Consider the following 26,077-nt stretch of genomic DNA (forward strand, 5'->3'; position numbering starts at 1 on the left):
CTACTATGTATTAAATACTGCATGGTTTGCCCAAGCTAAGATGAAACCACATCATAAATCAATAAGCATTTTGCATTCTGCCTCTTTAGCAGGTGGTGCTGGGAGAACTGGACAGCAACATGCAGAAGAATGAAACTAGACCCTCTCTTACACCATACACAAAAATTTATCCATTTTTTAAATTTTAAGTAGGCTCCATGTCCAACATGGAGCCTGAACTCATGACCCTGAGATCAAGAGGTGAAGGCTCTACCAAAGGCTCTACCAACTGAGCCAGCAAGGTGCCTCTAGTTATTTTAAATTTTAAAACATTGAAAGTGGGAATAAAGGTCACCACTGAATCTTTTTTCAGTTCCCTTAGTTTGAATTTAACATTTTTAATTACTCACCTTCAATGAACACATTTCAAATTCACCAATATTTTGCTGATTTTAATTTCTCTAAAATCTTCCATTTCTAATCTAACTCCTTGTCTACTTTCTTTTACTAGGACCATACTCAACAACTGCTCTTGACACCTTCTGCTTCTCCTTCCCTGTAACAAATACTAATATAACATAAATCTAAAAGAGTATTTCCCAAAGCATGGTCTATAAAATACTAACCTCTGAAAATGTTCCAGAAAGGCTTGAAAATTTTGTATATAAGTTGACCTCTTAAAGATTGACAACAGCACTTCCTGAGTTAATTTAAACACACACATACACACACTCACCCTTAATATGCTGTCAGATACCTTCCAAATAGCAGAGATTTCTTAGGATTCGTACTGTTAAATTGGTACTACTGCTTTTTGCTGATTTAGAAATATAAAACCACAAAAATCTTTGAAAATAAAAATCATAAAAGCTGAGTAGTCAAGTTTTAGAACTTCTCCCAAATAGTTTATAACTTTGATCTAATTTAAGACACCAAGCACAGTTCCAGCCCTGCTCTCCTGGAACTGTTAGTCAAATCAGGGAGGTAGGTAGTAATTAGATGGTCACACAATAAATGCAGACTTGGAACCGCAATGAGTGTCAAGAAGTACATGGTCTTGTAAAAGCACATAATAGGGGGCAGAGCTGGTCAGGGAAGGTTTCCTTAAGGAAATGATAACTGACGGTCTGAGATAGGAGAAGTGTCACCTCGTAAAAGAGGGAGCAAAGGGCATTTTAGGCGGAGCCAGAACAATTTGTGCAAAGGCCCTGAAGCAAGAGAAAGCAAGTAGAGCATTAGGGACTGACAGAAGTTGGGTGTGGCTGAGACACTGAGATTTTTTAAAATTTTGTTTTGTTAGGGCACTGGGACTTTTAAAACAGAATATAATAGGGGATGAAGTTAAAAACGTAAGTAGTTGGGAAACAGTTCGGTTCAGACTTTAAGAGTAGTGTGATTCTGTAATTTTTAAAATTCAATTTATTGATTTAATTTTGGGAATGGATTATATATCCATGTAGTTCCAAAAGAAAACACCACTGAATTGTACAGATGTATACAATTAAAAGTCTTGTTCCATTCCCTGTAACCCTCCCACCCATGCTCCCCTATCTCTGCCCTCGATAATCAGTTTTCAGTTTCCTATCTGTTCTGCAGACTTATAGAAGAGTTTTAAGGGTTTTAAGGGTTTGCTTTTAAAAACTCATTTTGGCTACAGGGTGGAGGAAGACTGATGGGGAACACACATGGAAGCAGGTAGAACACTTAGAAGTGTTTAAGTAGTCTAGGAGACTAATGCTTGCAACACACGTGCTTTTTCTACCTCTTAAATCCTATTAAAATAACACGGAAAGAAAAAAATAGTCTAGAAGAGAGATGAAGGTGGCTTTGACTAAAGTTATGCATATAGGGATACAAAGTGTCTGGCAGATGTAAGAGAGATTTAGGAGATAAAACCAATAAGATAAATAGTTTAGTTAGGTAGGTAGGTGGGGGTGTGTGTGTGTGTGTGTGTGTGTGTGTGTGTGTGTGTGTGTGTGTGTGTGTGTGTAGAGTCAGGTAAAGAAGAGAATAATTTTGGGAGCGCCTGGATAGGTCAGTCAGTTGAACATCAGACTCTTTTTTTTTTTTTTTAATGTTTTATTTATTTTTGATACAGAGAGAGACAGAGCATGAGAGGGGGAGGGGCAGAGAGAGAGGGAAACACAGAATTGGAAGCAGGCTCTAGGCTCTGAGCTAGCTGTCAGCACAGGGCCCGACGCGAGGCTCAAACCCACGAATGTGAGATCTGACCTGAGCCGAAGCCGGAGGCTTAACCGACTGAGCCACCCAGGCGCCCCGAACATCAGACTCTTGATTTCAGCTCGGGCCATAATCACAGGGTTTCAGCTCAGTGCTGAGTGTGGAGCCTGCTTCAGAGTAAGTCAGTCTGTATCTCTCCCTCTCTCTCCCTCCCCCCGCTCTCTCTCTCCTTCTTCCCCTCTCCCCCACTAGTGCTCTCTCTCTCTCTCAAAAAAATATAAAATAAAATAAAGAGGATCATTTCTAAGATAAACAGGTGACTTCCAGTATTTTGGTTTCTATAAGTGAATGGAAGGCAGAGCCATTCACTGATACTGGAATGGCAAAAGAAGAATAGGTAAGGGGTTCTGAGTTCCATTTTAAAGATACTGTGTTTGGGGCTGCCTGGCTGGCTCAGTCACAACATTTAACTCCTAGTTTTGGAGTTGTGTGTTCAAGCCCCATGTTGGGGATAGAGTTTACTAAATAAATAAACAAATGAACAAATAATTTACATTTTTAAAAAAATATTGTGTTTGAAATATCTTTGAGGCACCCAAGGGGAGGGTCTCAGTTTAGAAGATGAAAAAGTTCTGGAGATGTGTTTCATAACAGTATGAATATATCTAACACTACTGAACTGTACACTTAAAAATGATTAAGATGGAAAATTTTATACCATAATAAAGATGTATTTGATTAAAAAATTTTTTAACTTGATTCACAAGATCCAGTTGATAAGTTTAAATTCATGTATTTAAAAAGTAGGTCTGATCACCTGGGTGCCTCAGTTGGTTGAGCATCTGGCTCTTGATTTTGGCTCAGGTCATGATCTCACATTCATGAGACTGAGCCCAACATTAGGCTCCACGCTATTCTAACAGCATGATGGCTTCTTGGGATTCTTTCTCCCTCTCTCTCTGCCCCAGCTTGTGCATGTGCCTCTCTCCTTCTAACAAAATATATAAATTTAATCCTAAGGGGAACTCTATGAGGGAAACGTTGCAGACACCACTAAAAACATAAACTCTAGAGAGAATACAATGAATCCAAATCCACATTTTTCAATAACACTGAACGTAAATGGACTGAATGCTCCAATCAAATGACAAAGGGTAGCAGAATGGATAAAAAAAACCCAAAATCCATCTATTTGCTGTCTACAAGAGACTCACCTTAGACCTGAAGACACCTTCAATTGAAAGTAAGGGGATGGAGAAATATCTATCATGCGACTGGTAGTCAAAAGAAAGCCGGAGTAGCCATGCTTATATCAGACAAACTGGACTTTAAAGTAAAGGCAGTAACAAAAGATGAAGAAGGACATTACATAATAATTACAGGGTCTCTCTATCAGGAAGAGCTAACAATTATAAACATCTATGCACGGAATTCGGGAGACCAAATACATGAAACAATTAATCACAAGCAGAAACAATCTTATTGATAAGAATGTGTTAATTACAGGGGATCTTAATACTCCACTTACAGCAATGGATAGATCAATTTGATCAATGGATAGAAAATCACTAAAGAAACAATGGACCTGAATGACACATTGGAGAAGATGGAATTGACAGATATATTTAGAACTCTGCATCCTGAAATTAGGGAATACACTTTCTTCTCAAGTGTGCATGGCAGATTCTTAAAATAGATCATATAAAGTAGCCCTCCATAAATATAAAAGTAGCCCTCCATAAATATGAAATAATTTAGATTATACCTTGCACACTTTCAGATCACAATGCTATGAAACTTGAAATCAATTCCAGGAAAAAGTACGGAAAACCTCCAAAAATGTGAAGGTTAAAAACCACCCTACTGAAGAATGATTGGGCCAATCAGGCAATTAGAGAAGAAATTAAAAAGTATATGGAAACAAACTAAAATGAAAATACAACAATCCAAACTCTCTCGATGCAGCAAAGGCAGTCCTAAGAGGAATGTATACTGCAATCCAGGCCTACTTCAACAAACTAGAAAAAGTGCAAACTCAAAGTCTAACAGAGCACCTAAAAGAAGTAGAAGGAGAATAGCAAGAGCACCCCAAACCCAGCAGAAGAAAAATAATAAAGATCAGGGCAGAAATAAACAATATAGAGTCCAAGAAAACAGTTGAGCATATCAATGAAACCAAGAATTGGTCTTTTGAAAAAAATAAACAAAATTGATAAACCTCTAGCCAGGCTCCTCAGAAAGAAAAGAGAGAACACCCAAATAGAATCATGAATGAAAATGGATCTATTACAACCAATCCCTCAGAAATACAACTATTCATCATAGATTACTATGAAAATTATATGCCAAAAAAACTGGACAATATAGAAGAAATGGAAAAATTCCTAAACACACATGCACTACCAAAATACAAATGGGAAGAGATAGAAAATATGAACAAACACATAACCAGTGAAGAAATCGAATCCATTATCAAAAATCTCCCAATGAATAAGAGCCCAGGGCCAGATGGCTTCCCAGGGGAATTCTACCAGACATTTAAGTAGAGTTAATACCCATTTTTCTCAAGCTATTCCAAAAAATAGAAATAGAAGGACAACTTCCAAATTCATTCTATGAAGCCAGCATCACCTTGATTCCTAAACCAGAAAGAGACCCAACAAAAAAAGAGAACTACAGGCCAATATTCTTAATGAATACAGATGCAAAAATGTTCAACAGGATACTAACAAATCGAATTCAACAGTATATAAAAAATATTATCCATCATGATCAAGTGGGATTCATTCCTGAGTTACAGGGCTGGTTCAATATTCACAAATCCATCAATGTGATACGTCATGTTAACAAAAGGAAAGATAAAAATCATATGATCCTGTCCACAGATGCAGAAAAAGCATTTGACAAAATACAACATCCCTTCTTTAATAAAAACCCTCGAGAAACTCGGGATAGAAGGAACTTACTTAAAAATTATAAAAGCCATTTACAAAAAGCCCACACCTAATATCATCCTCAATGGGGAAAAACTGAGAGCTTTCCCCCTGAGATCAGGAACATGACAAGGATATCCTTTCTCACCACTGTTGTTTAACATAGTGCTGTAATTCCTAGCATCAGCTATCAGACAACAAAAAGAAATAGAAAGCATCAGAATCAGCAAGGATGAAGTCAATCTTCCACTTTTCGCAGATGACATGATACGCTACATGGAAAACCTGACAGACTCCACCAGAAGCCTTCTAGAACTGATCCATGAATTCAGCAAAGTCATGGGGTACAAAAGCAAGGTACAGAAATCGGTTGCATTTTTATACACCAATAATGATGCAACAGAAAGAGAAATCAAGAAATTGATCCTATTCACAACTGCACAAAAAACATAAAATACCAGGATGTAAAAGACCTGTACAATGAAAACTATAGAAAGCTGATGAAAGAAATTGAAGAAGACACAAAGAAATGGAAAAACATTCCATGCTCATGGATCAGAAGAATAAACATCGTTAAAATGTCATTATTTCCCAAAGCAATCTACACATTCTATGTAATCCCCATCAAAATTGTACCAGCATTCTTCTCAAAGCTAGAACAAACTATCCTAAAATTGGAATGGAAACACAAAAGACCCCAAATAGCCAAAGGAATATTGAAGAAGAAAACTAAAATGGGAGGCATCACAATCCCAGACTTTAGCCTCTACTACAAAGCTGTCATCATCAAGACAGTATGGTATTGGCACAGAAACAGACACATAGACCAATGGAATAGAATAGAGAACCCAGAACTGGACCCACAAATGTATGGCCAATCAATCTTTGACAAAACAGGAAAGAATATCCAATGGAAAAAAGACAGCCTCTATAGCAGGTGGTGCTGGGATGGTGCTGGCCAGCAACATGCACCAGACTCTTACACCATACACAAAAATAAACTCAAAATGGATGAAGGACCTCAATGTGAGACAGGAAACCATCAAAACCCTAGAGGAAAAAGCAGGATACAGCCTCCTTGACCTGAACCGCAGCTATTTCCTTCTCAACACACCCCCAAAGGAAGGGGAATCAAGAACCAAAATAAACTATTGGGACCTCATCAAGATAAAAAGCTACTGCACTGCAAAGTAAACAATCAAGAAAACTCACTGGCAACTGACAGAATGGGAAAATTTAGTTGCAAATGACATATTGGACAAATTTCTCTATCCAAAATTTACAAGGAACTCACCAAACTCCACACTCGAAAAACAAATAATCCAGTGAAGAAATGGGCAGAAGACATGAAGAGACACTTCTCCAAAGAGGACATCCAAATGGCCAACAGACACATGAAACGATGCTCAGCATCACTCATCATCAAAACCACACTGAGGGAGCGCCTGGGTGGCTGAGTCAGTTAAGCAGCTGACTTCAGCTCAGGTCACGATCTCACGGTTCATGGGCTCAGGCCCCACATTAGACTCTGCTCTGACAGCTCAGAGCCTGGAGCCTGCTTCAGATTCTGTGTCTCCCTCTCTCTCTGACCCTCCCCTGCTCATGCTCTATTTCTGCTTCAATATAAATAAAACATTTCAAAAAAAAAAACACACACACACACTGAGATACCACCTCACACCAGTCAGAGTGTATAAAATGAACAAATCAGGAGACTATAGATGCTGGCGAGGATGTGGAGAAACGGGCACGCTCCTACACTGTTGGTGGGAATATAAACTGGTGCAGCCACTCTGGAAAACAGTGTGGAGGTTCCTCAAAAAACTATCAGTAGAACTGCCCTTTGACCCAGCAGTGGCACTGTTGGGGATATACCCCAGGGATACAGAAGTGCTGATGCATAGGGGCACACATACCCCAATGTTCATAGCAGCACTGTCAACAATAGCCAAATGAATGGAAAGAGCCTAAATGTCCATCAACGGATGAATGGATCAAGAAATTGTGGTTTATCTATACAATGGAATACTACATGGCCATGAGAATGAAATATAGCCATTTGTGGCATAGTGGATGGACTTCAAGACTGTCACGGTAAGAGAAATAAGTCAGGTCAAGAAGGACAGATACCATATGTTTGCACTCATAGGTCTAACACGAGAACCTAACAGAGGACCATGGAGAGGGGAAGGGGGAAGAAAAGAGGGAGAGGAAGGGAGCAAATCATGAGAGACTCTTGAATACTGAAAATGAACTGAGGGCTGAAGGGGGATGGGAGGGGGTAGGGGGTGATGGTCATGGAGGAGGTTACTTAAGGGGAAGAGCACTGGGTGTTATATGGAAACCGATTTGACAATAAACCATATATCAAAAAAATAAATAAAACACATACTTGGAAGTAAAAATACACACACACACACACACACACACACACACACACACAAGCTTTTAAAAAACAAAAAAAATAAAAGAAAAAATAAAAAGCAGGTCTGTGCCAGAAACTAAGCATTTTATATATGTGCGTGTGTGTGTATATATGTATATATATACTTACTTAGATATATTAACTTACTGAATTCTTATAATAAACTTATGAGTTTTTAATCTTCATTATAGTTAAATAAACTCTGGCACAGAGAGGTACAGTAACTTCCCAAAGTCACAGAGCTAGTAAAGCCAACATTTGATGCCAAGAACAATGAAGCAATTTGTGCTCTCTATCACTATGCTACATATGAGTGAAATGACAATCATGTGGGGTCCTGAGAAGGCCAGATGGCATGGGATCCAAAATCTAGGCCAGAGGCTCCCAAACTTTCTCAGTTCATGGCATCTTATGTGTCTCAGTAATCCTATGTACCTCTAGGCCAAAAAAAAATACCAGCAATTCCATTTAATAAAGAGATTTTAACAACTTAGTATTTCTGTCCCAACACCTTAGTAGCCATTTGAAAACATAATATACAGAGATTGAAAGAAAAAAATTATTTCCTAATAACCACACTTACTAGTAGGATGTGTGCACTAAAAGAAGTAGTGAACTACACAACTTCTCAAACTTTGAAATCAGATTGGACACCCTCATACTCACTCCTGTTCTATGTGAACTGTTGTATGGCACTTGCTTTTATCCCAGCAAGTTCTGAAAAGCTGGCTTCATATAGATAGGACATCCTCAAAAGGAATGTAGTACAAGCTCACGTTGAGACCCCACACTACCTGGAGCTGCTTGTTTGTGTAGAGTCTGACAGAAGTCTTGTGTTTTCCTTGAAATTATTAAATATCCTGCAGCACTCCTGTGAATTCACTGCAGTCCCTAGGAGGCCTCACTGCAATTTGAGAGCTATGGATCGAGGTCAAAGTCATAGAAGCAGAGAGTCTGGGCCCTTGAGAGCAGTAGGGACTGTTCCTCTATTATGGCAGAAGGGTGAGTACAGGTGTAAGGACATCTGTTTACTGAGCAGGTGGGGGCAACTGCAGTACCACAGTTCAACCTAGGCTTCTATGTAGATCAAAATGACCACCAAATGGGAGGTACATCCATGTGAAGAGTTACTGTGAATATTTTATATGTAACGCTATTTTATAAGAGGCATAGCTATAACTGCTTTTCATTTCATCATCACTTAAGTAGTATTTCTGCTAACCTAATAGTTTTACTTTTTAACTTTATTTTTTTAATGTTTATTCATTTTTTGAGAGAGAGAGAGAGAGAGCGAGCACAAGCAGAGGAGGAGTAGGAGGAGAGAGAGAGAGGGAGACACAGAATCCAAAGCAGATTCCAGGCTCCAAGCTGCTGGCACAGAGCCTGACACAGCTCAAACCCACGAACTGTGAGATCATGACCTAAGCTGAAGTTGGACGCTTAACCAACTAAGCCAGCCAGGCATTCCTTTATTTTTTTAAAATAAGGGGTATTAATTACAATTTGGCAAAGGGACTGGATGCATTTTCTCTCTCAGCTACAATGGCATATATATAACATTAATATTATCAAATACATGAATGTCCAGTTGCTAGGTTCTCAAACCCAACCTTAGATTCTTCGTTTATACATGTACTTTTCTAACTGATGCATTCCAACCTAAAGTTCTAAATTTTAAACATATTTTAAGTTTTTATGTAAAATCTCACTGTAAGTATTCAAATATAACACATTAAACATCTTCTCATTTGTTAGCAATGGAAGTAAAACTTTACTTTCCCTTTAAATAGTAGATAAATGTTTGGCATGTGTTTGTTTCTACTTTGTTAAATACGAAAATCAACAAGCGACAGATAATTCAGATTTTGAATTCCTTTATCATTACATATATTTACCATTAACTATAACTGAATATATGAGGGAAATTTCATAGTCCTGAATTAGCTTCCTTTGAGCCAAAATACCCTGAAGCCTCCAAAACATTGTTAGACATGAATGCCAAGGGCAGAGGCAGGGAAATTACAAGTTTCTTTAAAGAAATGTTTAAAATGAAAACAATTAATAAAAGAGAAGAAAGAACCACTTATGAAAATAACAGTATACATAATCATTGATGATGATTCAAAGATACATTATTATAAAGATCAAAAATTTCTTTGTGTCATAACCACGTTCTAAAACTGGGTTCATACCTTATATTTTTAAGAGTAAATAATTACTGTATCAGTGAGTTATTGCAAGTCATCAAACTCTGGATTGAAGGAGTCAAGATACAATGTAAGTTTTCCTTGTTTTTTCTGGAAAAGAATTACTTTTTTTTTTTTACTAAGAAAGAACAATTATGAAGGCATGATATTAAACGGACTAGCTGAACATTGATATTACTCAAGCACAATATTCTCTATGTGCAAATATACAGACATCTGTTATTTTTAATATAAATCTTTGTGGGTGTGATGGCCTTGGATACACAGGACTCAGAGCTCCTTCAGGAGGAATGGAGGCTGGAAACTTGAGTCACAGTTGACTAACAAAAGCTACACTTTGCCTAGGTGGCTACTACCAGGGTCTGAGCATGGTTGGGTGCTACTTCTATATATATGTATACCTGAGGCCCTTTATACCCATTCTTCTTTCCTTCCTTCTTTCACGGGGTTCAGATTAGCATCCCAGTCAACAGATTCTTCCCACCTACTTTTCTCCCTTCCTCCTTTATCTTTCACATCTCTCCCATAAATCTCTTGCATTCCTAGTACATCTTCTTTTAATTTTTTTTAAGTGATCTCTTCACCCAATATGGGGCTCAAACTCACAACCCCGAGACCAAGAGTCACATGTTCTACTGACTGAGCCAGCCAGGCGCCCCCTTAGTACAGCTTGACATCTGCTTCTCAGAACCAATATGGGCAATGTTTTTAAAAGACTGAAAGAAATACACATATAAATTGTTAAAAATGTTGAAGAATACCTGGAATTAAAACAACTGTTTGCTGGGGTACCTGGGTGGCTCAGTCAATTGAGCATCTGACTGGATTTCAGCTCAGGTCATGATCCCAGGATTGTGGGATAGAGCCTGCATCAGCTCTGCCCTGAGCATAAGCCTGCTTAACATTCTCATTTTCTCTCTCTCTCTCTCTTTTTCACTCACTCACTCTGCCTATCTCCCCCATTCACATGCTCTCTAAAATAAAAACAAAAAACAGAAACTGTTTACTGCCTAATCCCACCACAGCCTCTCCTCCACTTGCAAATGTGACCATTTTTAACTCTTATAGTAGCTTCTTCTGGTCCTATGCCCACGTTTCTAAACATGTTTTGTCACTCAGAATTACATTCAGATGCATATGACAGAAGCCTAAAAAAAAAAGTCATCACTTAACAGAATGGACTAATTTTTCCTCAAAGAACCAGAAATCTGCAGTTAGGCAGTCCATGGCTGATAAGACAGGTCCATGATATCATCAGGTACCAGACATCTACTTTCCATGACCACCCCCTTTATTAAGTGACATTTTGTCAACATTACTCCTGCAATCAATTCTCCTCCTCTTTCCCTGCGTCCGTTCTTCCCTTCTCTATTGGATGACTTCTATTAGCATACCAATAGAAACAGATGTTATTTCTCCTATCTAAAAAAAGAAATAACAACCTCTTTTGATTGCACTTCTCCATCAAGCTCCATTTTCCTCTATAACATAACCCTTTCTTACACTGTTAATTACTAATTTCTCCCCTCCCATTTTCTCTTAAGTATATTCCAATCAGAGTCCTGCCCACACCATCTACTGAAACTGCTCTTATCACTGATGACCTCCACGCTATTCCATACACTAGTCCATCTGAGGCATCTTGTAGTTAGTTTCTTAGATAACAGTAACACTCCACTTTCTTCTTAAAACCTAGTTTCCAGGATACCATACCCCCTTCAGTGTGCTCTGGCTACTCCTTCTTAGCAAGGAGTTGTACCATCTTTCTCTTTCTCTATCTCCAATCCCCAAATGCTGAAGAGCTCCAGAACTCAGCCCTTCAGCCTGCTCTAGTCCTCTAATATAAACTCACTCCCTTGGCAATCTTTACCAATCTCTTGGCTTTAACACTGTCTGATGGCTGCCTCCCAAACTTATCTCCCTGCCCAGATTTTTCTCTAAACTACAGACTTCTATAATCAACTATTTGACTTTTCCACTTGAATGTCTAATAGCCTTTTAAACGTTGATATCCAGGGGTGCCTGGGTGGCTCAGTTGGTTAAGCGTCTGACTTCAGCTCATGTCAAGATCTCATGGTTTGTGGGTTCGAGCTCTGCGTCAGGCTCTGTCCTGACAGCCTGGAGCCTGCTTCGGAGTGAGTGAGTGAGTGAGTGAGTGAGTGTGTGTGTGTGTGTGTGTGTGTGTCTCTGTCCCTCCCCTACTCATGCTCTGTTTCTCTCTGTCTCAATAATAAATAAACATATAAAAAATACTTTTAAAAAATGATGTCCATTGACCTCCTGATATTTCCCTCAAAAATGTCTTTTTGGGATCTCCCTCATCTCAGTAAATGGCAACTGCATTCTAGCTGCTAAGACATTTCTTCTATCTACCACATTTGACCCATTAGCAAATTCTGATGGCCTAAACTCAAAGTATTCCCAGAATCTGGCCACTTTTCACCACACAACCACTACCATCCAGTCAAAGCCACCATTATTTACCTGGACTATGACAACAGTCTTCTAACTCATCTTCCTGACTGCATCTTCAGTCCTATCATATATACAGAGTGATCCAACTGAAAAGTGAATTAGATCCAGTTCTTCTTCTACTCAAAAACCCTTCACGGGTTTCCCATCTCTCAGTGTAAAAGTCAAGTCCTAGCAAAGGCCTACAAGGTTCTATACAGCTACTGTCTAATTGCTTCTTTGATCTCAATTCCTATAACTCTTCTCCTTGCTCATTCCACTCTAGTCACATTGACTCTTTGCTGTTCTTCAAACATGACAGGTATACTCCCGTCTCAGGGCCTCAGGACCTGCTATCCCTCCGACCTGGAACCCTCTTCTCCAGCTATCTTGCTTTGCTTGCTCCTGCATCATCTTCTTAATCACAAAATATTGCATGAGGCCTTTCCTCGTTACCAAATATCAGGCCGATCACACACTCCCATCCCCCACACATATCTCCTTTCTTGCTTTATTTTTCACTTTTCTCTAACAGTTTTCACTTTCTTACATACTCTGTATTTTACTTATTAATATTTTCATGACTATCTTCCTACTGGAAATGTAAACTGCAAGAGGACAGAAATATTGGTCATTTTTGTCTTTTGTTCACTGGTATCCCTAGCACTGAGTATACTATAGGGCATATGGCAGACATGAAATTTATATACACACACACACACACACTTTTGCCTTGAGGGGAAAAAAATGGTCAAAAGCAGGGTCCTGCCTCTCAGGCATATCTCAGATCCAGATTAGAAGAAATCAAAGAAGAGAAGCTGAAAAGGCATATCACAGTTGAGTCTCGTCTCTTTAATAAGCTTTCTTATAGGTCCTACAAGTGACCTCTGCTTACTTTGGCCAGAGCTACTTCACATGGCCACCTCCAGCTTCATGGGGAACAGGGTAAGTGAGTACTTTAAAATTGTCACATTGCTACTGGGAACATCAGTGTCTGTTCATAAAGAAAAACAGATATTACGCAAGCAACTAGCAATATCTTTCATATGTGCTTTAGTCACTACTTATTGATTGCCTATTATCATGAATAAAGATTTAATTCTCTTACATCTTTTATCTCTTATTTATTATTTTTTAAAATTCTGTATCAGATAAGATATTAGATTTATCAGTTCTGTTTCTTCCTTTCTTTCAAGATTCCTAGCAGAATCTTCTGTCCCCTGCCCCAATTTGGAATAGTTGCTTTCTAGGCCTAAGGCACAGTTATCATTCTAAGATTTCTCTTCATTTCTTTTTTTAAGTTTATTTATTCATTTTGAGAGAGAATGCAAATGTGGTAGGGGTGGAGAGAAGGGGGAGAGGGAGAGGGAGAGAGAGAGAGAGAGAAAGAGAGAGAGAATCCCAAGCAGGCCCTACACTATCGGCATAGAGCCCAATGTGAGGCTCCAACCTATGAACTGTGAGATCATGACCTGAGCCAAAATCAAGAGTTGGACACTTAACTGACTTAGCCATCCAGGCACCTCTCTCTTTACTTCTTTCTTATGTAAGATCTTCTATTTCCTAAGAAATCTTGTTTCTTGGTTTGTTCTGTTGCTTTAGAGTAGCACATCTTCCAATAACTTCCTGAGAAAAGTGCCTGGTAGGTAAATTTTTTTGAAAGCTAACAAGTCTGAAAATGTCCCTGCTTGAATGACAATTTAGAATTCAACATATAGAACTCTAGGCTAAAAATCTCTTCCCTTCAGAATTTTGAAAGCATCATTCCACTGTCTTGTCTTTATGTTGCTGTTGGGAAATCTGATTCCCATTCCTCTGTATGTACCTTATTTTCTATTCTCATTTGAAAGCTTTTTGGATCTTCTCTTCATCTTTGGTTTTCTAAAATTCACAAAATAAGCCTCTGTATTGACCTTTTTTCAGTCATTGGGTTCTTTCACACTGAAAATAAGTACCTTCCAGTTCTTGCAATTTTTCTCCTATTATTTTTTGTTTCTTCTCTTCTGTTTCCTGTTAATTATCTACATATTAAACCTTCTGGCCTAATACTTTAATTTTCTTCTATTGTCTACTGTTCACTAAAATGTCCTTTTGTCACTGTGGTCTGCAGTATACGGATATTTCAATTTAATCTTTCCATTCTTCTATTATTTTTTCTATTTATGCTGTCATATTTTGTTTAACTAATGTTTGTTTTGAGAGAGAGTGCATGCAAGCAGGGGAGGGGCAGAGAGAGAGGGAAAGAGGGAGAGAGAGAATCCCATACAAGCTCTACACTGCCTGATGCAGGACTCAGTCTCACGAACCAGGAGATCACGACTTGAGCTGAAATCAAGAGTTTGGACACTCAACCAACTGGGCCACCCAGGTGATCCTGCTGTCATACTTTTAATTCTCAAGAGCTCCTTCCCCTTTTCCCAAATATCCCTTTCTTAAAAATAGCTTCCTATTCTTGTTTCAAAGATGCAACAGCTCCTCTTACATCTCTGTGGGGATTAATTTTAAATCCCTGAATTTAGTTCTCTTTATTGCATTGTCCCTGATTCTTTATCTTTTGTTTGTTTTAGACTCAGACTCCTAGATCTCAGATATACAGATGGAGAATTCTCTCAAAAGTATCATAATCTCTAGCTCTCTGGTTATATTTAAAAGTAAGTCTCTTTAAAATTTGATTGGGAGCTTGTTATGCATTGGCAGGTTTATTAACTTAGAACTCCACTGTAAGGAGATTGGCTGGCACACCTACCTTTTGAAAGGAAACTACCTAATTCATTATCTGTATCCTTTGCTCTGGGCCAGCAGAAGAGAGGTGGGGGAGGTTGGTGGGAAGGAAAATATATATATTTTTAGAGAAGGATCCTTTAAACAGGTTACACAGAGACATACACCTAGCTGCTAGAGAGGGGAAAGAGCTGGGGAAGATCTCATCTTTCCAGATATAGACTCTCACTTAATCCCCTTATTCTCAGTCTAGCTGCCTCACTGCTACTGAGTATTGTGCTTAGCATCTTTAAGTCCAGAAACCCCTGGGTTGGTGCTTCCAGAAAATAATTATCCTATCTCATGTGCTCTTTATTCAGACTGCCTCTAGTTTTCCTGTTTTATCCTACATCTCACTGCCAGGCTAATCTCTATCCCTTCTCTCTAAACTCTTACTTTTTACTAAACTTTACTTTTCTCTAAACGTTACTATCTTTTTACTTGGTATCATACAACTTAGCACTCATGAGTGTCTTAGTGATTTCATGTGTCTATATTCCTTGACTAGGTTACACTGGGGACTCAGCTCACATCTTACACTTCCTTAGTGCATCCCATAATGGTGGCAGTCAATAAATATGGTGATAAGTTTTATATAAGTAATATGCTGTTTCTAATAGTTATAATTTAAAGTCTTCCTAGTTTGTCAATTGTTATCTTATGAGAAAACCAAACTCATTTTCATACAATTGGATGAAAGGAAAGATCAGGTAACAAAGCTATCAATTCTGTAAGTGAGGAAATTAAGATAAAATGAGTTCCATAAACTCACAATTTATCTGTGATAGGCTTAGAAAACAATTTATATTTTTACATAGCATGGCTAGTAATTCATTAAAAAAAACTAAGAAAGAAAATGATCTTTTTTTGGCACTTTAAAATTGTACTGGAAATGCAGAAGTTATAGAAAGACATCAAGGTAGAGCTGAGATTGTATATTTTTATAGTTGATTATACATATACGATTCAAATAACTTAATCTAAAATCAACATATGTGAGTTTATGTCTATCTTAATAACACTGCTTTTAAATAATTAGCAATAACCTGCAAATATGAATATGACTTAAAGCACAATAATTTAAAGAATTTAAAAATCCCATCATAATGGTACACAACTTCATAGTCACCTAATCCTGAAACTATCATTCCATTTGTAAAATATTTGTAAAGTGAATAGTCTGTAAAATAGTTTAGGAAATTCAAAGCTTGAGGGGCACTTGGGTGGCTCAGTTGGTTAAGTGTCTGACTTCAGTTCAGGTTATGATCTCACAGTTCTGAGTTTGAGCCTCACGTCAGGCTCTGTACTGACAGCTCAGAGCCTGAAGCCTACTTCAGATTCTGTGTCTCCCTCTCTGCCTCTCCCTGCTCATGCTGTCTCTCTCTCTCTCACTCAAAAATATATATTAACTTTTTAAAATTTATTTTAATTTTTTTATGCCTTTATTTTATCTTGAGAGAGAAAGAGACAGAGTGAATGGGGGAGGGGAAGAGAGCAAGGGAGATACAGAATCTGAAGCAGGCTCCTGCCTCTGACCTCTCAGCACAGAGCCCAACGAGGGGCTTGAACCCACAGACTGTGAGATCATGACCTGAGCCCAAGTCGGATGCTTAAGCGATTGAGCCACCCAGGTGCGCCTAAAAAAATATTTTTTTTAAATAAACGAAATTCAAAGCTGGAAATTGTTAAATACTTTCTTATAATAAAATTATTTTAGGAAATAAAAAAAGAAATACTTTGACAGCTACTAAAACTATAAATTACATCTCATATTTTTAAATGCATTTCAAAGTAGGAACAAGCTTAGATTGAAAAACGAACTTTAAAAAAACAGTTTTCCTATAGACATGCATAGATAAGTCTTGATTTATGAACTGTTTTGAATTTGCAAGTGGAAGGAATTATTTTTAAGTGGTACAATTTATAGGTCATTGGATCAACAACAGAACTAAATGTTAGTTATTATGACAACCATAAAATCTCAATATTTGATAGAGGGGAAAATCCAAGCTCAAACTGTATCTTCTGAAATACTTTATTTTGTTGTAGTTGCCTTGCTATTTTCCAAACAATTGGACCTTCTGAAGAAATAAGGATCCCTTAAAAAGAAGACGACCAAGATAAATTCTCTAAGTCTTAACTTTGCGATTTTGGGAGGTAAAAAATTTATATCAGTTGAGGCATCAGTTTCAGTCAAAGATTGAGAGTTCAACTATAGTAGCACCAACGTACTGAAGGACTTTTTTCAACCCTTCTTTAAAAATATGTTGTCGTCGGGGCGCCTGAGTGGCTCTGTCAGTTAAGGATCTGACTTTGGCTCAGGTCATGATCTCACAGTTCAGGAATTCAAGCCCCAAGTTAGGCTCTGCACTGACAGCTCAGAACGTGGAGCCTGCTTCAGATTTTATGTCTCCCTCTCTCTTGCCCCTCCCCTGCTTGCAATCTGTATTTCTCTCAAAAAAAAAAAAAAATTAAAAAATTTTAAAAAGAATATGTTGTAGTCAACTGTTGCCATCTTAGAGCTAAATATAGAGGCAAAACCACTAATAGAAATTTAAGCACATGTTATCTTTGGAGCCACCATGCTGGATAATACACAAAAAGGAGGACCCTAGAGTAACTTGGGGAGCCCTTATTTTGCAAGTAACAAAAGGTTAAGGAGAGACTTGATACGAGAATTAATCTGGACTAGTGCACAGGGTGGAAGTTAAGTGGGCAGGGTAGAGGTCAAGATATCATCATATCAAAAATGTGCTGGTGGTAAAAGGACTATTTTAATTTATCAAACAACGTACAAAATATGACAGAACATAAAGAAAAATAAATTCCTTCGGAAATATTAAAAGCGACTCATTGGTACAACAGCCTAAGAAACCACTATTGTCAGTTTGATCTAAATTGCAAAAGTAAATTTATGTCTATTCTGTCATGAAAATTCCTTTTCTGCATTTAATTAATTCAATAGTGAGGGATGTCGTTTTCCTGATTCCACCTATATACAAATACATACAAACTTGCTTAAAAATTAAAACAATAATTTCTATTTAAAAAGGATTGCCTTATTGGGATGTTTCACTACATATTTTAAGATGCCTGACATGTTCCAACTTACCCTGTGCAATTGTAAGGGTGGAGACCACAAGACACACCTCTTACTATAGGTAGTAGGCTTGCCCTCCAGTCAAATAAATTTGAGCCTGCTTTTAAGATGAGTAATGGCATTGAGAAGTACAATTTGAGTTGTACTAAGTTTAAAACTTTCTAGAGCATATTTTGCATTCAAGTTTTAAAGTTTTAAGTTTAGTGAAAACAAATTATGAGTGTTTAAATAACTTCACCCTTTTGAATAGAATCTCAACTCAAATCTAAAAAGTATTATGCTTCTAATAATATTAATTCAGCCTAGAAAACATGCTCTGGAAAATAGTAACTCATGCCATTTGAGAAGGTAAGCAGTTACTTTCATTAGTAAAAGTACACTAGTTTAAAGAAAAAATGAGGAAAAACTACACACCATTGAAATGATAGCCCATATTCAAAGACTCAGTTAAGATATGTACATAATAACTACAAACTCAATGTTGTAGATTTGCAGATACAGCCATGGGCCCAAACCTCAAACAAGAATAGTTAGACCTAAAAGAAATCACATTATAAACAAATCAGAATTTGTATTCATATAGGATATTCAATTCCATAAAAGTTATAATTATCAGTAGTACTCATGTAACTTCAATTACCTGTATGAGCAGAATATGACAAATGATTGTTTTAATCATAAACAAGTCCAATTTTTCCAGGCAACTAGTGTATCTTAAGTCTATATAAAAAGCTGAGGAATTTGTCCATGATTTTGTGATCAATGGTCACTAATTATTATGTACTGAATCTAGACCCATTCAACATGTAGCTCCTATTGTCTAGGCCCAAACTGTGCTAACAGAACTTTCTGTAATGGAAGTGTTCTGTATCTATATTGTCCATATAACATGTGGCTACTGAGCACTTAAAATATGGGTAGTGCAACTTTAATTCTAATTAGTTTAAATTTATTTTTAAATAACCACAGGTGACTGGTAGCTATAATATTAAACAGCACAACTTAGAGGGTTCAAAACATAAGAGAAAATGTCTTGTTATGTTAGGTCTAACTCTAGTTCACTTGTTGATTTCCATTAGCATTGTACTTAAAACTGCTTGCTAAAGTAATATGTCAAAAAACCTCTGCCCTATGGGTTTATCTTCATTCAAAAATATGATTAAATCTGTACCAGTAAATATCTAATACAACATTCAGACAAATCCAAACAAAAAATACCATCTGAAAAGATTTTTATTAGCATTTATAGTGTCAGTACTACTGCAATGATTAATGAGGCAACCTGGTGGCCTAGGTCCGTCTGTCTAATGTTAGTTCTAGAATGACTAGAATTCAAACTATGAAATATCTACTCTTAAAAAGTTTTTGTCCATTACCTATCATAACACAAGAATACCAATTACTGCATAGTTTTCAGCTCCACTGGTTAAACATTGCAAAATTATGTCAAACCATTTTACCTGACAGACATATTTGTTCTTCCATTTGCTCAGCACACAGTGACTGTTTTGCATCAGCTCCTGAAGGAAGCAGAAAAACAGAGTGTAGTTGGCTATACACACTGCTGTTACCAGTTAAAGTGTTTCTGATTTGCAAGCAAAACACACACACACACACACACACACACACACACACAAACAAAACCAACCAAACCAAACCAAACCAAACCAAACCAAACCAAAACAAAAAAAAGATCAGCACGCCACACAAAGATGGAACTGTTTTGGAACTCCTCCCTAGACAAAAGCAAAGCTATCATCACTAGGAGAGTTGATCCTTTATGAAAATTAAAGCTGTTGAAAGATGTTTTAAAACAGATTTGTTTGTTGCCATTTTTGAAACTTTTGGAGAGATACCTCCAACTCCTTGAGTGAGTCTCGAAGTTTTTCTGGGCGTCTATTTTTGAGTGTCCACGGATAATCTCGTGCTGGCAAATGAAACATGTATTACAGTTAGTTAAACATGATTTAAAAAGGAAACACCGCTTAGCAGTGTGCCTTGAAAGGATTAAAATAAAACACCTCCTTAATTGAGAGGAAGTGGGCTTCATTTCCATCATCAAATAACAGCCTTTTGAAAGGCTTTGTCATAGAAACAGGATTTTTACCACAAAACAATCTCAGTGATCATAATTTTATGATGAAAACCAACACGGCTCATAGAATCCCTGGCAAAGTTTCCTCATGCTGTGAATATAGTACCTAATTGTAAATGACCAACTCTTTACTGGAGAAGTAACTTTTTAAAATGAATAATTAGCAGTTCAATCTAAAAGAAATTTCAAGTAGATTTCTCAAACCTAAAAATTCCTATGAGTAAATGAATATATTAAGGAAAGAAATACTATACAAAATATGAAGGACAGAATATAAATTTTAAAGTAAACATCACCAATTAACACTTTTTTATTTAAAACGATCCTCTTTAAAATCTATACCACAATTCAATAATGATAAACTTTTTTTGTTTTAAATGCTTAACGGATAAAATTATTATTTAGTAGAAACTCAAGGTTAGCCTAAGACAAACTAAAAATAGTTTATTTAAAAGTTTATTTAAAAGAACAACATGTTAAATTCATTATAATGATATGTTTCATGAAGAAAATAAATCTTTGAATTCTCCTAAATAATTCTAAATAAGAGTTATACATATGTGCATATGTTCTGTATGCATACTCATATATTATATATAGTGTATATAGTATATGTAGTCATTTAAATTTTATAGAATTGCTATATATCTTATTTCAGAAAATTTAATTTCATTCTATAAACATAATGTATGATGTACAGAGCATATGTACAGGGTTTTAAATTGATGTTGCAGCTACTAATATAGCATTTAAAAAAATTAAATGTCAACTTGACCATTTTAAACAAGGGAACAAGTAGGATTTTCAGCCCTACCTGTATCCCATATAAAACTTAAATTATATTTAATTTCAATCATCAAAACCATATTTCATTGTAGCCAAATTACATATATAATGTATTTATATATCTGAGAACAAATAAGACTAGAAAGAATAAAATCCTAATACTAAGTTTCTTTCCTTTCTTTTTAACAAATTTTATTTGCTTAAAATGTGTAAAACATATTAATCATTTAAGCATGGTATGTATAATAAAACATTATCAGAATTTAAATGTGATATGCTTATTTTAAATATATTAAATTATATAAACATGGTTCATTAAGAAAGTTTGTTTACACAAGCATCGAGCTTATCAAAACTGGACAGAGATTTCAATGGTCTGAATTAGAAATGCCCAAGAAATATAATTCTCATGTTTATATACCTAAACAATGGGAATTTATAATCATAAAAAATTTGGAAGGAATAACATTTCCTACTTGTCCAGAAAGCTTAAAATATTTAAGACTGAATCTTCAGGGGTATTAAAATTCCCATTTTATAATAATTCCAAAAATATATAAAGTCAGCTTACATTCTGCCAGCTTCTGCTTTTCTTCTAAATTACCATGCTCTGTCACTGATACTTCAGCAGAAGAGAGAAGGAAAGAAGAAAATAAAAGCAGAAATTATTCTAATTTTAATACTTTGTATTTTTAAATGCACATAATGTATATTGTGTACATCGCTTTAGATTAATGAGTTATGTTACATTTTTTAAAAGGCACTTGAAAAAATGCCATAATGTGAATGTTTTCATTTCATAGAGGTATTTCCTAAATTTGTAGTGCAAAGGCTTACAGAGCACAACAGGTGGGCCAATATCCTGAGCTCACAATCTCATCAGATAGGGAAGAGAACTGCAACCGAGTCCAGAACAGAAGCTGCTTCAGTCTGTCATCAGAACCAGGAAGCTAGCCTATTAACCACCAAGCTAAGCACATAGGATGCCCACACCGGCCCCACTTCAACAGAGACCAAAACAGGAAGTAACTAGCTAGAAAGACCTTTTGGCCCATCATGAAACTTCTGGGATTAACAGGATTAATCAGATAAAGAAAATTGATCATTCACTCAGAAATGCCTATTTCAGATATCAGGTGAGGATCCGGGAGGCCAGCACCAGTGGGACCCACGCATTAACAATGCCCTCTACTGGGACACTGATAAATAAATGTGAATAGACTGTCCAGTTATCAGTCAGATCAGCAACAAAATGAACATTTTCATGTTCTTCTACAGCATTTTCTCAATATTGCTTTATTTTATATAGAACAGATATCAACCTCAGCATTTTTCTAAAGAACTGAAATGACTTTTTTTAATTTTAGAATTTATCTGAAGCTCAAAAAGGATTGGTCAGTATTTTACCGTTTAGAAGATTTCATTTATAAAAATTAGTTGAGTAGAATAGATACTTTACCTGGTGGGTCTTTCTTGTCATAATACTGGTAGATCCCTATGTCTCTATCTATAGAAAAGAAGAAATAACACTAGATTATAGTAAAAAGTTCCAGGAAATAAGAAGCCAAACCATACGATACATATATATATATGTTAGGATTGGTGTTGGGAGTAGGGAGTAGGTAGTAACATCTTTTTTATGTTACTAGAAAAAATAAGATCAAAAGTATATTGATAGGAGTTCATCTATTCTAGGGATATGCAGGAACTGAAAAGTTTATCAATCTAATTAGAAAAGATTTACACAAAGCTGGAAGGGCATGAGGAAAGGAGCAGTAAAAAACTGAAATCAAGTAAGACCAACTTTTCTCTTTCACACTTCCTCTGTTATCTTTGACAAGTGCTACCAAAAGGAACTTCCACTAAGCAATGCCAAATGAAATTAGTACATGGAAATGCCCTGTTGTATTCTGAGTTGTTGCTTGCTTTTGTCCAGTTAGCTTGAATCTAGTACAGTGCTTGGGGAAAATTTGCAGGAGAAAAAGAGAAAAGTAGAGGAAAGCAAGGGCAAGTTACTTGAAGCCATTCAAAGCCAGATGCTCTCCTGGGACTAAAAAGCAAAGCAAGGCTTCCCAGATGTTAAGAGTGATTTACCAAGGACTCTGTCTTTGCAACTGAATTACAGGAAAACAAAATACTTGTGTCCATTTTATTCCTTTCTGTGAACAGTGAAATAATTTTTCTTTGAATTAACATTTGTTTCCCTCCATGCAAAATAATTCTAGTTACTAACAAAAGAATGCAACTGTTTCTGAAGAAGTGGAAGCAGTATAGGCTGCCCCCTAGTGACTGACTGCTCCAAACTTTCTCAAACAGAACGAAACTTTGAAAAAAGTATTATAGCTATAATTAACTTATTTTTTTTAATATTTTTTAATGTTTATTTACTTTTGAGAGAGAGAGAGACAGAGAGAGTGTGAATGGAGGAGGGGCAGAGAGAGAGAAAGGGAGATGCAGAATCTGAGGCAGGCTCGAGCCTCTGAGCTGTTAGCACAGAGTATGACGAAAGGCTCGAACCCACGGACTGTGAGATCATGACCTGAGCTGAAGTCGGACATCCAACTGACTGAGCCACCCAGGCATCCCTATAATTAACTTTTTAAATAGACTGGTTAAAAATATTCAATCCTGTGTACTTATTAAAGCTCCATTCTATTCACCATGCCACTAACTGGGACATATAACTTTTTTTAAGATTTTATTTTTTTTAAGGTTTTTTTTTTTTAAGACTCGAACTTGCAACCCTGAGATCAAGAGTCACTGCTCTTCTGAATGAGCAAGTCATGAGCACTGAGACATATAATTTTTTTTTAATTTTTTAAAAATGTTTTATTTATTTTTTACACAGAGAGAGACAGAGCATGAGAGGGGGAGGGGCAGAGACAGAAGGAGACCCAGAACTGGAAGCAGGCTCCAGGCTCTGAGCTAGCTGTCAGCACAGAGCCTGATGCAGGGCTCGAACCCACGAACGTGAGATCTGACCTGAGCTGAAGTTGGACACTTAACCGACTGAGCCACCCAGGTGCCCCGAGACACATAATTTTTAAAAATGCAGTTTACTTCTATTGGTTAGATTAAAAATATTTAATAAGGGGTGACTGGGAAAGGTTATAAGTAGGGCTCCTAAGATACTGATAATATTTTATTTCTTGAGTGATTTTTATGGGCATGTTTGTCTTTTGATAGTTCAAAATATACCCTTATGATATTTATACTTTTCAATATATATGTTATACTTTTAATAACAAGGTGGGTTTATTTTAATTTAAGAACCATAGCATTATATACATACACAGTGTACCCTAGTATAACATTCCATCATTAGATGCAGCCAAATATTTACAACTCTAGAACAGAACTATGAAGACCATAAAGGCCCTGAACTCTTTTTTTTTTTTAAGTTTTTTTTTTTTATTTAAGTAATCTCCAGAGCCAATACGTGGCTCGAGCTCATAACCCTAAGATCAAGGGTCACATAAGCCAGCCAAGCACCCCAAGAACCTCAAATTCTGATCTACTGCATCTGACCCAGAGTGGGCTGTCAAAACCCAATCAGAGCCTAAGCTGGATGAGGAAGATGTCCATGCATAGTGTCAGGCTGACAGTGTATCAGAACCACAGGTGGGTGAAGACAGTCACCATGGGGCAATGGCCCAGTGTGGGTGTCAAAGTGAGGAAGACATCCACATGGGTGGGGGCGGGGGGGGGGGGTGGAACTGGCCACTGAGGTAAGACTGAGTGCACACAGGGTTATTAAGTAAGTAAAAGATATGGGACCCCCAGGTTTCTCACTGTCCGAGAAGAGAAATACAAATATAGAAAGGGAGAAAATTAGAATGAACTCCATGTTGGTAGATTAGAATTGATTTTCAATATATAGAGATAGATTAAAAAAATGAATATAGATGTAAATATATGTACGTACATACATACATACATACCCTACGCTCTGCCCACTGAGAGCCTGGAAAAAATGATACTCCAATAGCAATAAACATAACTAAAGCACCAATGACTTCTAGATACCACTCTCCTCTTAAAGGAACCAAGCTACTTAGAGAAGTAACTGACTCTGGGTGTAGGGAAGGGAAAGTATACTAAACATCCCGAAAGATCTATTGTGCCAGAAACAATGGAAATGTTTAAATACTGATAGGGACCTGTCACAAAGACACAGACTCAGCTTGAGAGGGGTTCCATTGGCCACATCAGAAACAATTTAAGTATCAAAATAAATAATGATAGTAATAGATTAAAACTATTGAGGAGGAAACCTCAGCCTACAGGGATAAGATAAATAATAAATATACATAAAGTTTAATAAGGAACAGGACATTTACATAATTTCAAAATATCTCCCTATGAAATACTAATTCCAAAGGAAAAGTAACATAACTTTGCAGTGGAGAAAACTACCAGACACAGTCTTAGTCAAGTGATCATGAAAATTATCAAGTAAGACAAAAATTGAAATTATATGCCACCCAACTGGGATGTGCTGAAAACACAGCATCTCTTCTGGGATATTCCTATCAAACATATATAATCTAAAACTTCAGATTTGTGAAGAAACTTCAAACATATCCAAATATAGGGACCTCTTACAAAATAACTGGCATAAAATCTTCAAAACTGTCAAGGTCACAAAAGTTAAAAAATAAATACAAACTTAAAGGATGAAAGACAGGAGTAATGTATGTTTTAATAATGCTTATTCATATTATGGGATAAAGTATGTATTGTCAGGAAGTATCTTTTAAAAAATCTTCTCTTTAGGAGCACCCAGGTGGTTCAGTCAAGCATCAGACTCTTGAATCTGGATCAGGTCACCGTCTCACGGGTTTTTGGTTGAGCCCCATGTCAGACCCACATTGGGCTCAGTGCCGGGAGTATGGAGCAAGAAATCCAAAAAACATGAATATAATTCATTGTACACCAGCTGTATGTTTGAAATATTACCCTTTTTTTAAGTAGGCTTCATGCCCAGTGCAAAGACCAAAACAGGTCTTGAACTCATGACTTTGAGATCAACACCTGAGCTGAGATCAGAGTTGGATGCTTAACTGACTGAGCCACCTAGGCACCCCTGAAATATTATCTTACTATTAAACAGAAATACCCTTACCATTAGCTAGCCTACAAATATTTATGACTATGAAT

The 26,077-nt window shown here is 36.8% G+C and overlaps 1 protein-coding gene across 1 annotated transcript in view; it reads right to left on the reverse strand.

Moving 5' to 3' along the window:
* The window catches only part of WDPCP (WD repeat containing planar cell polarity effector), a 370,463-nt gene that overhangs the window by 275,074 nt on the left and 69,312 nt on the right, over positions 1-26,077 (reverse strand). The window contains exons 3-6 of the mRNA XM_029937462.1: positions 22,377-22,424; positions 21,489-21,539; positions 19,893-19,963; positions 19,497-19,556 (exon numbers count right to left, since the gene is read on the reverse strand). Of these exons, the coding sequence (XP_029793322.1) occupies positions 19,497-19,556; positions 19,893-19,963; positions 21,489-21,539; positions 22,377-22,424 (230 nt within the window). The remainder of the gene's footprint in view (positions 1-19,496; positions 19,557-19,892; positions 19,964-21,488; positions 21,540-22,376; positions 22,425-26,077) is intronic.

The sequence above is a fragment of the Suricata suricatta genome, chromosome 4, assembly GCF_006229205.1.
Source record: "Suricata suricatta isolate VVHF042 chromosome 4, meerkat_22Aug2017_6uvM2_HiC, whole genome shotgun sequence".
Taxonomy (NCBI): domain Eukaryota; kingdom Metazoa; phylum Chordata; class Mammalia; order Carnivora; family Herpestidae; genus Suricata; species Suricata suricatta.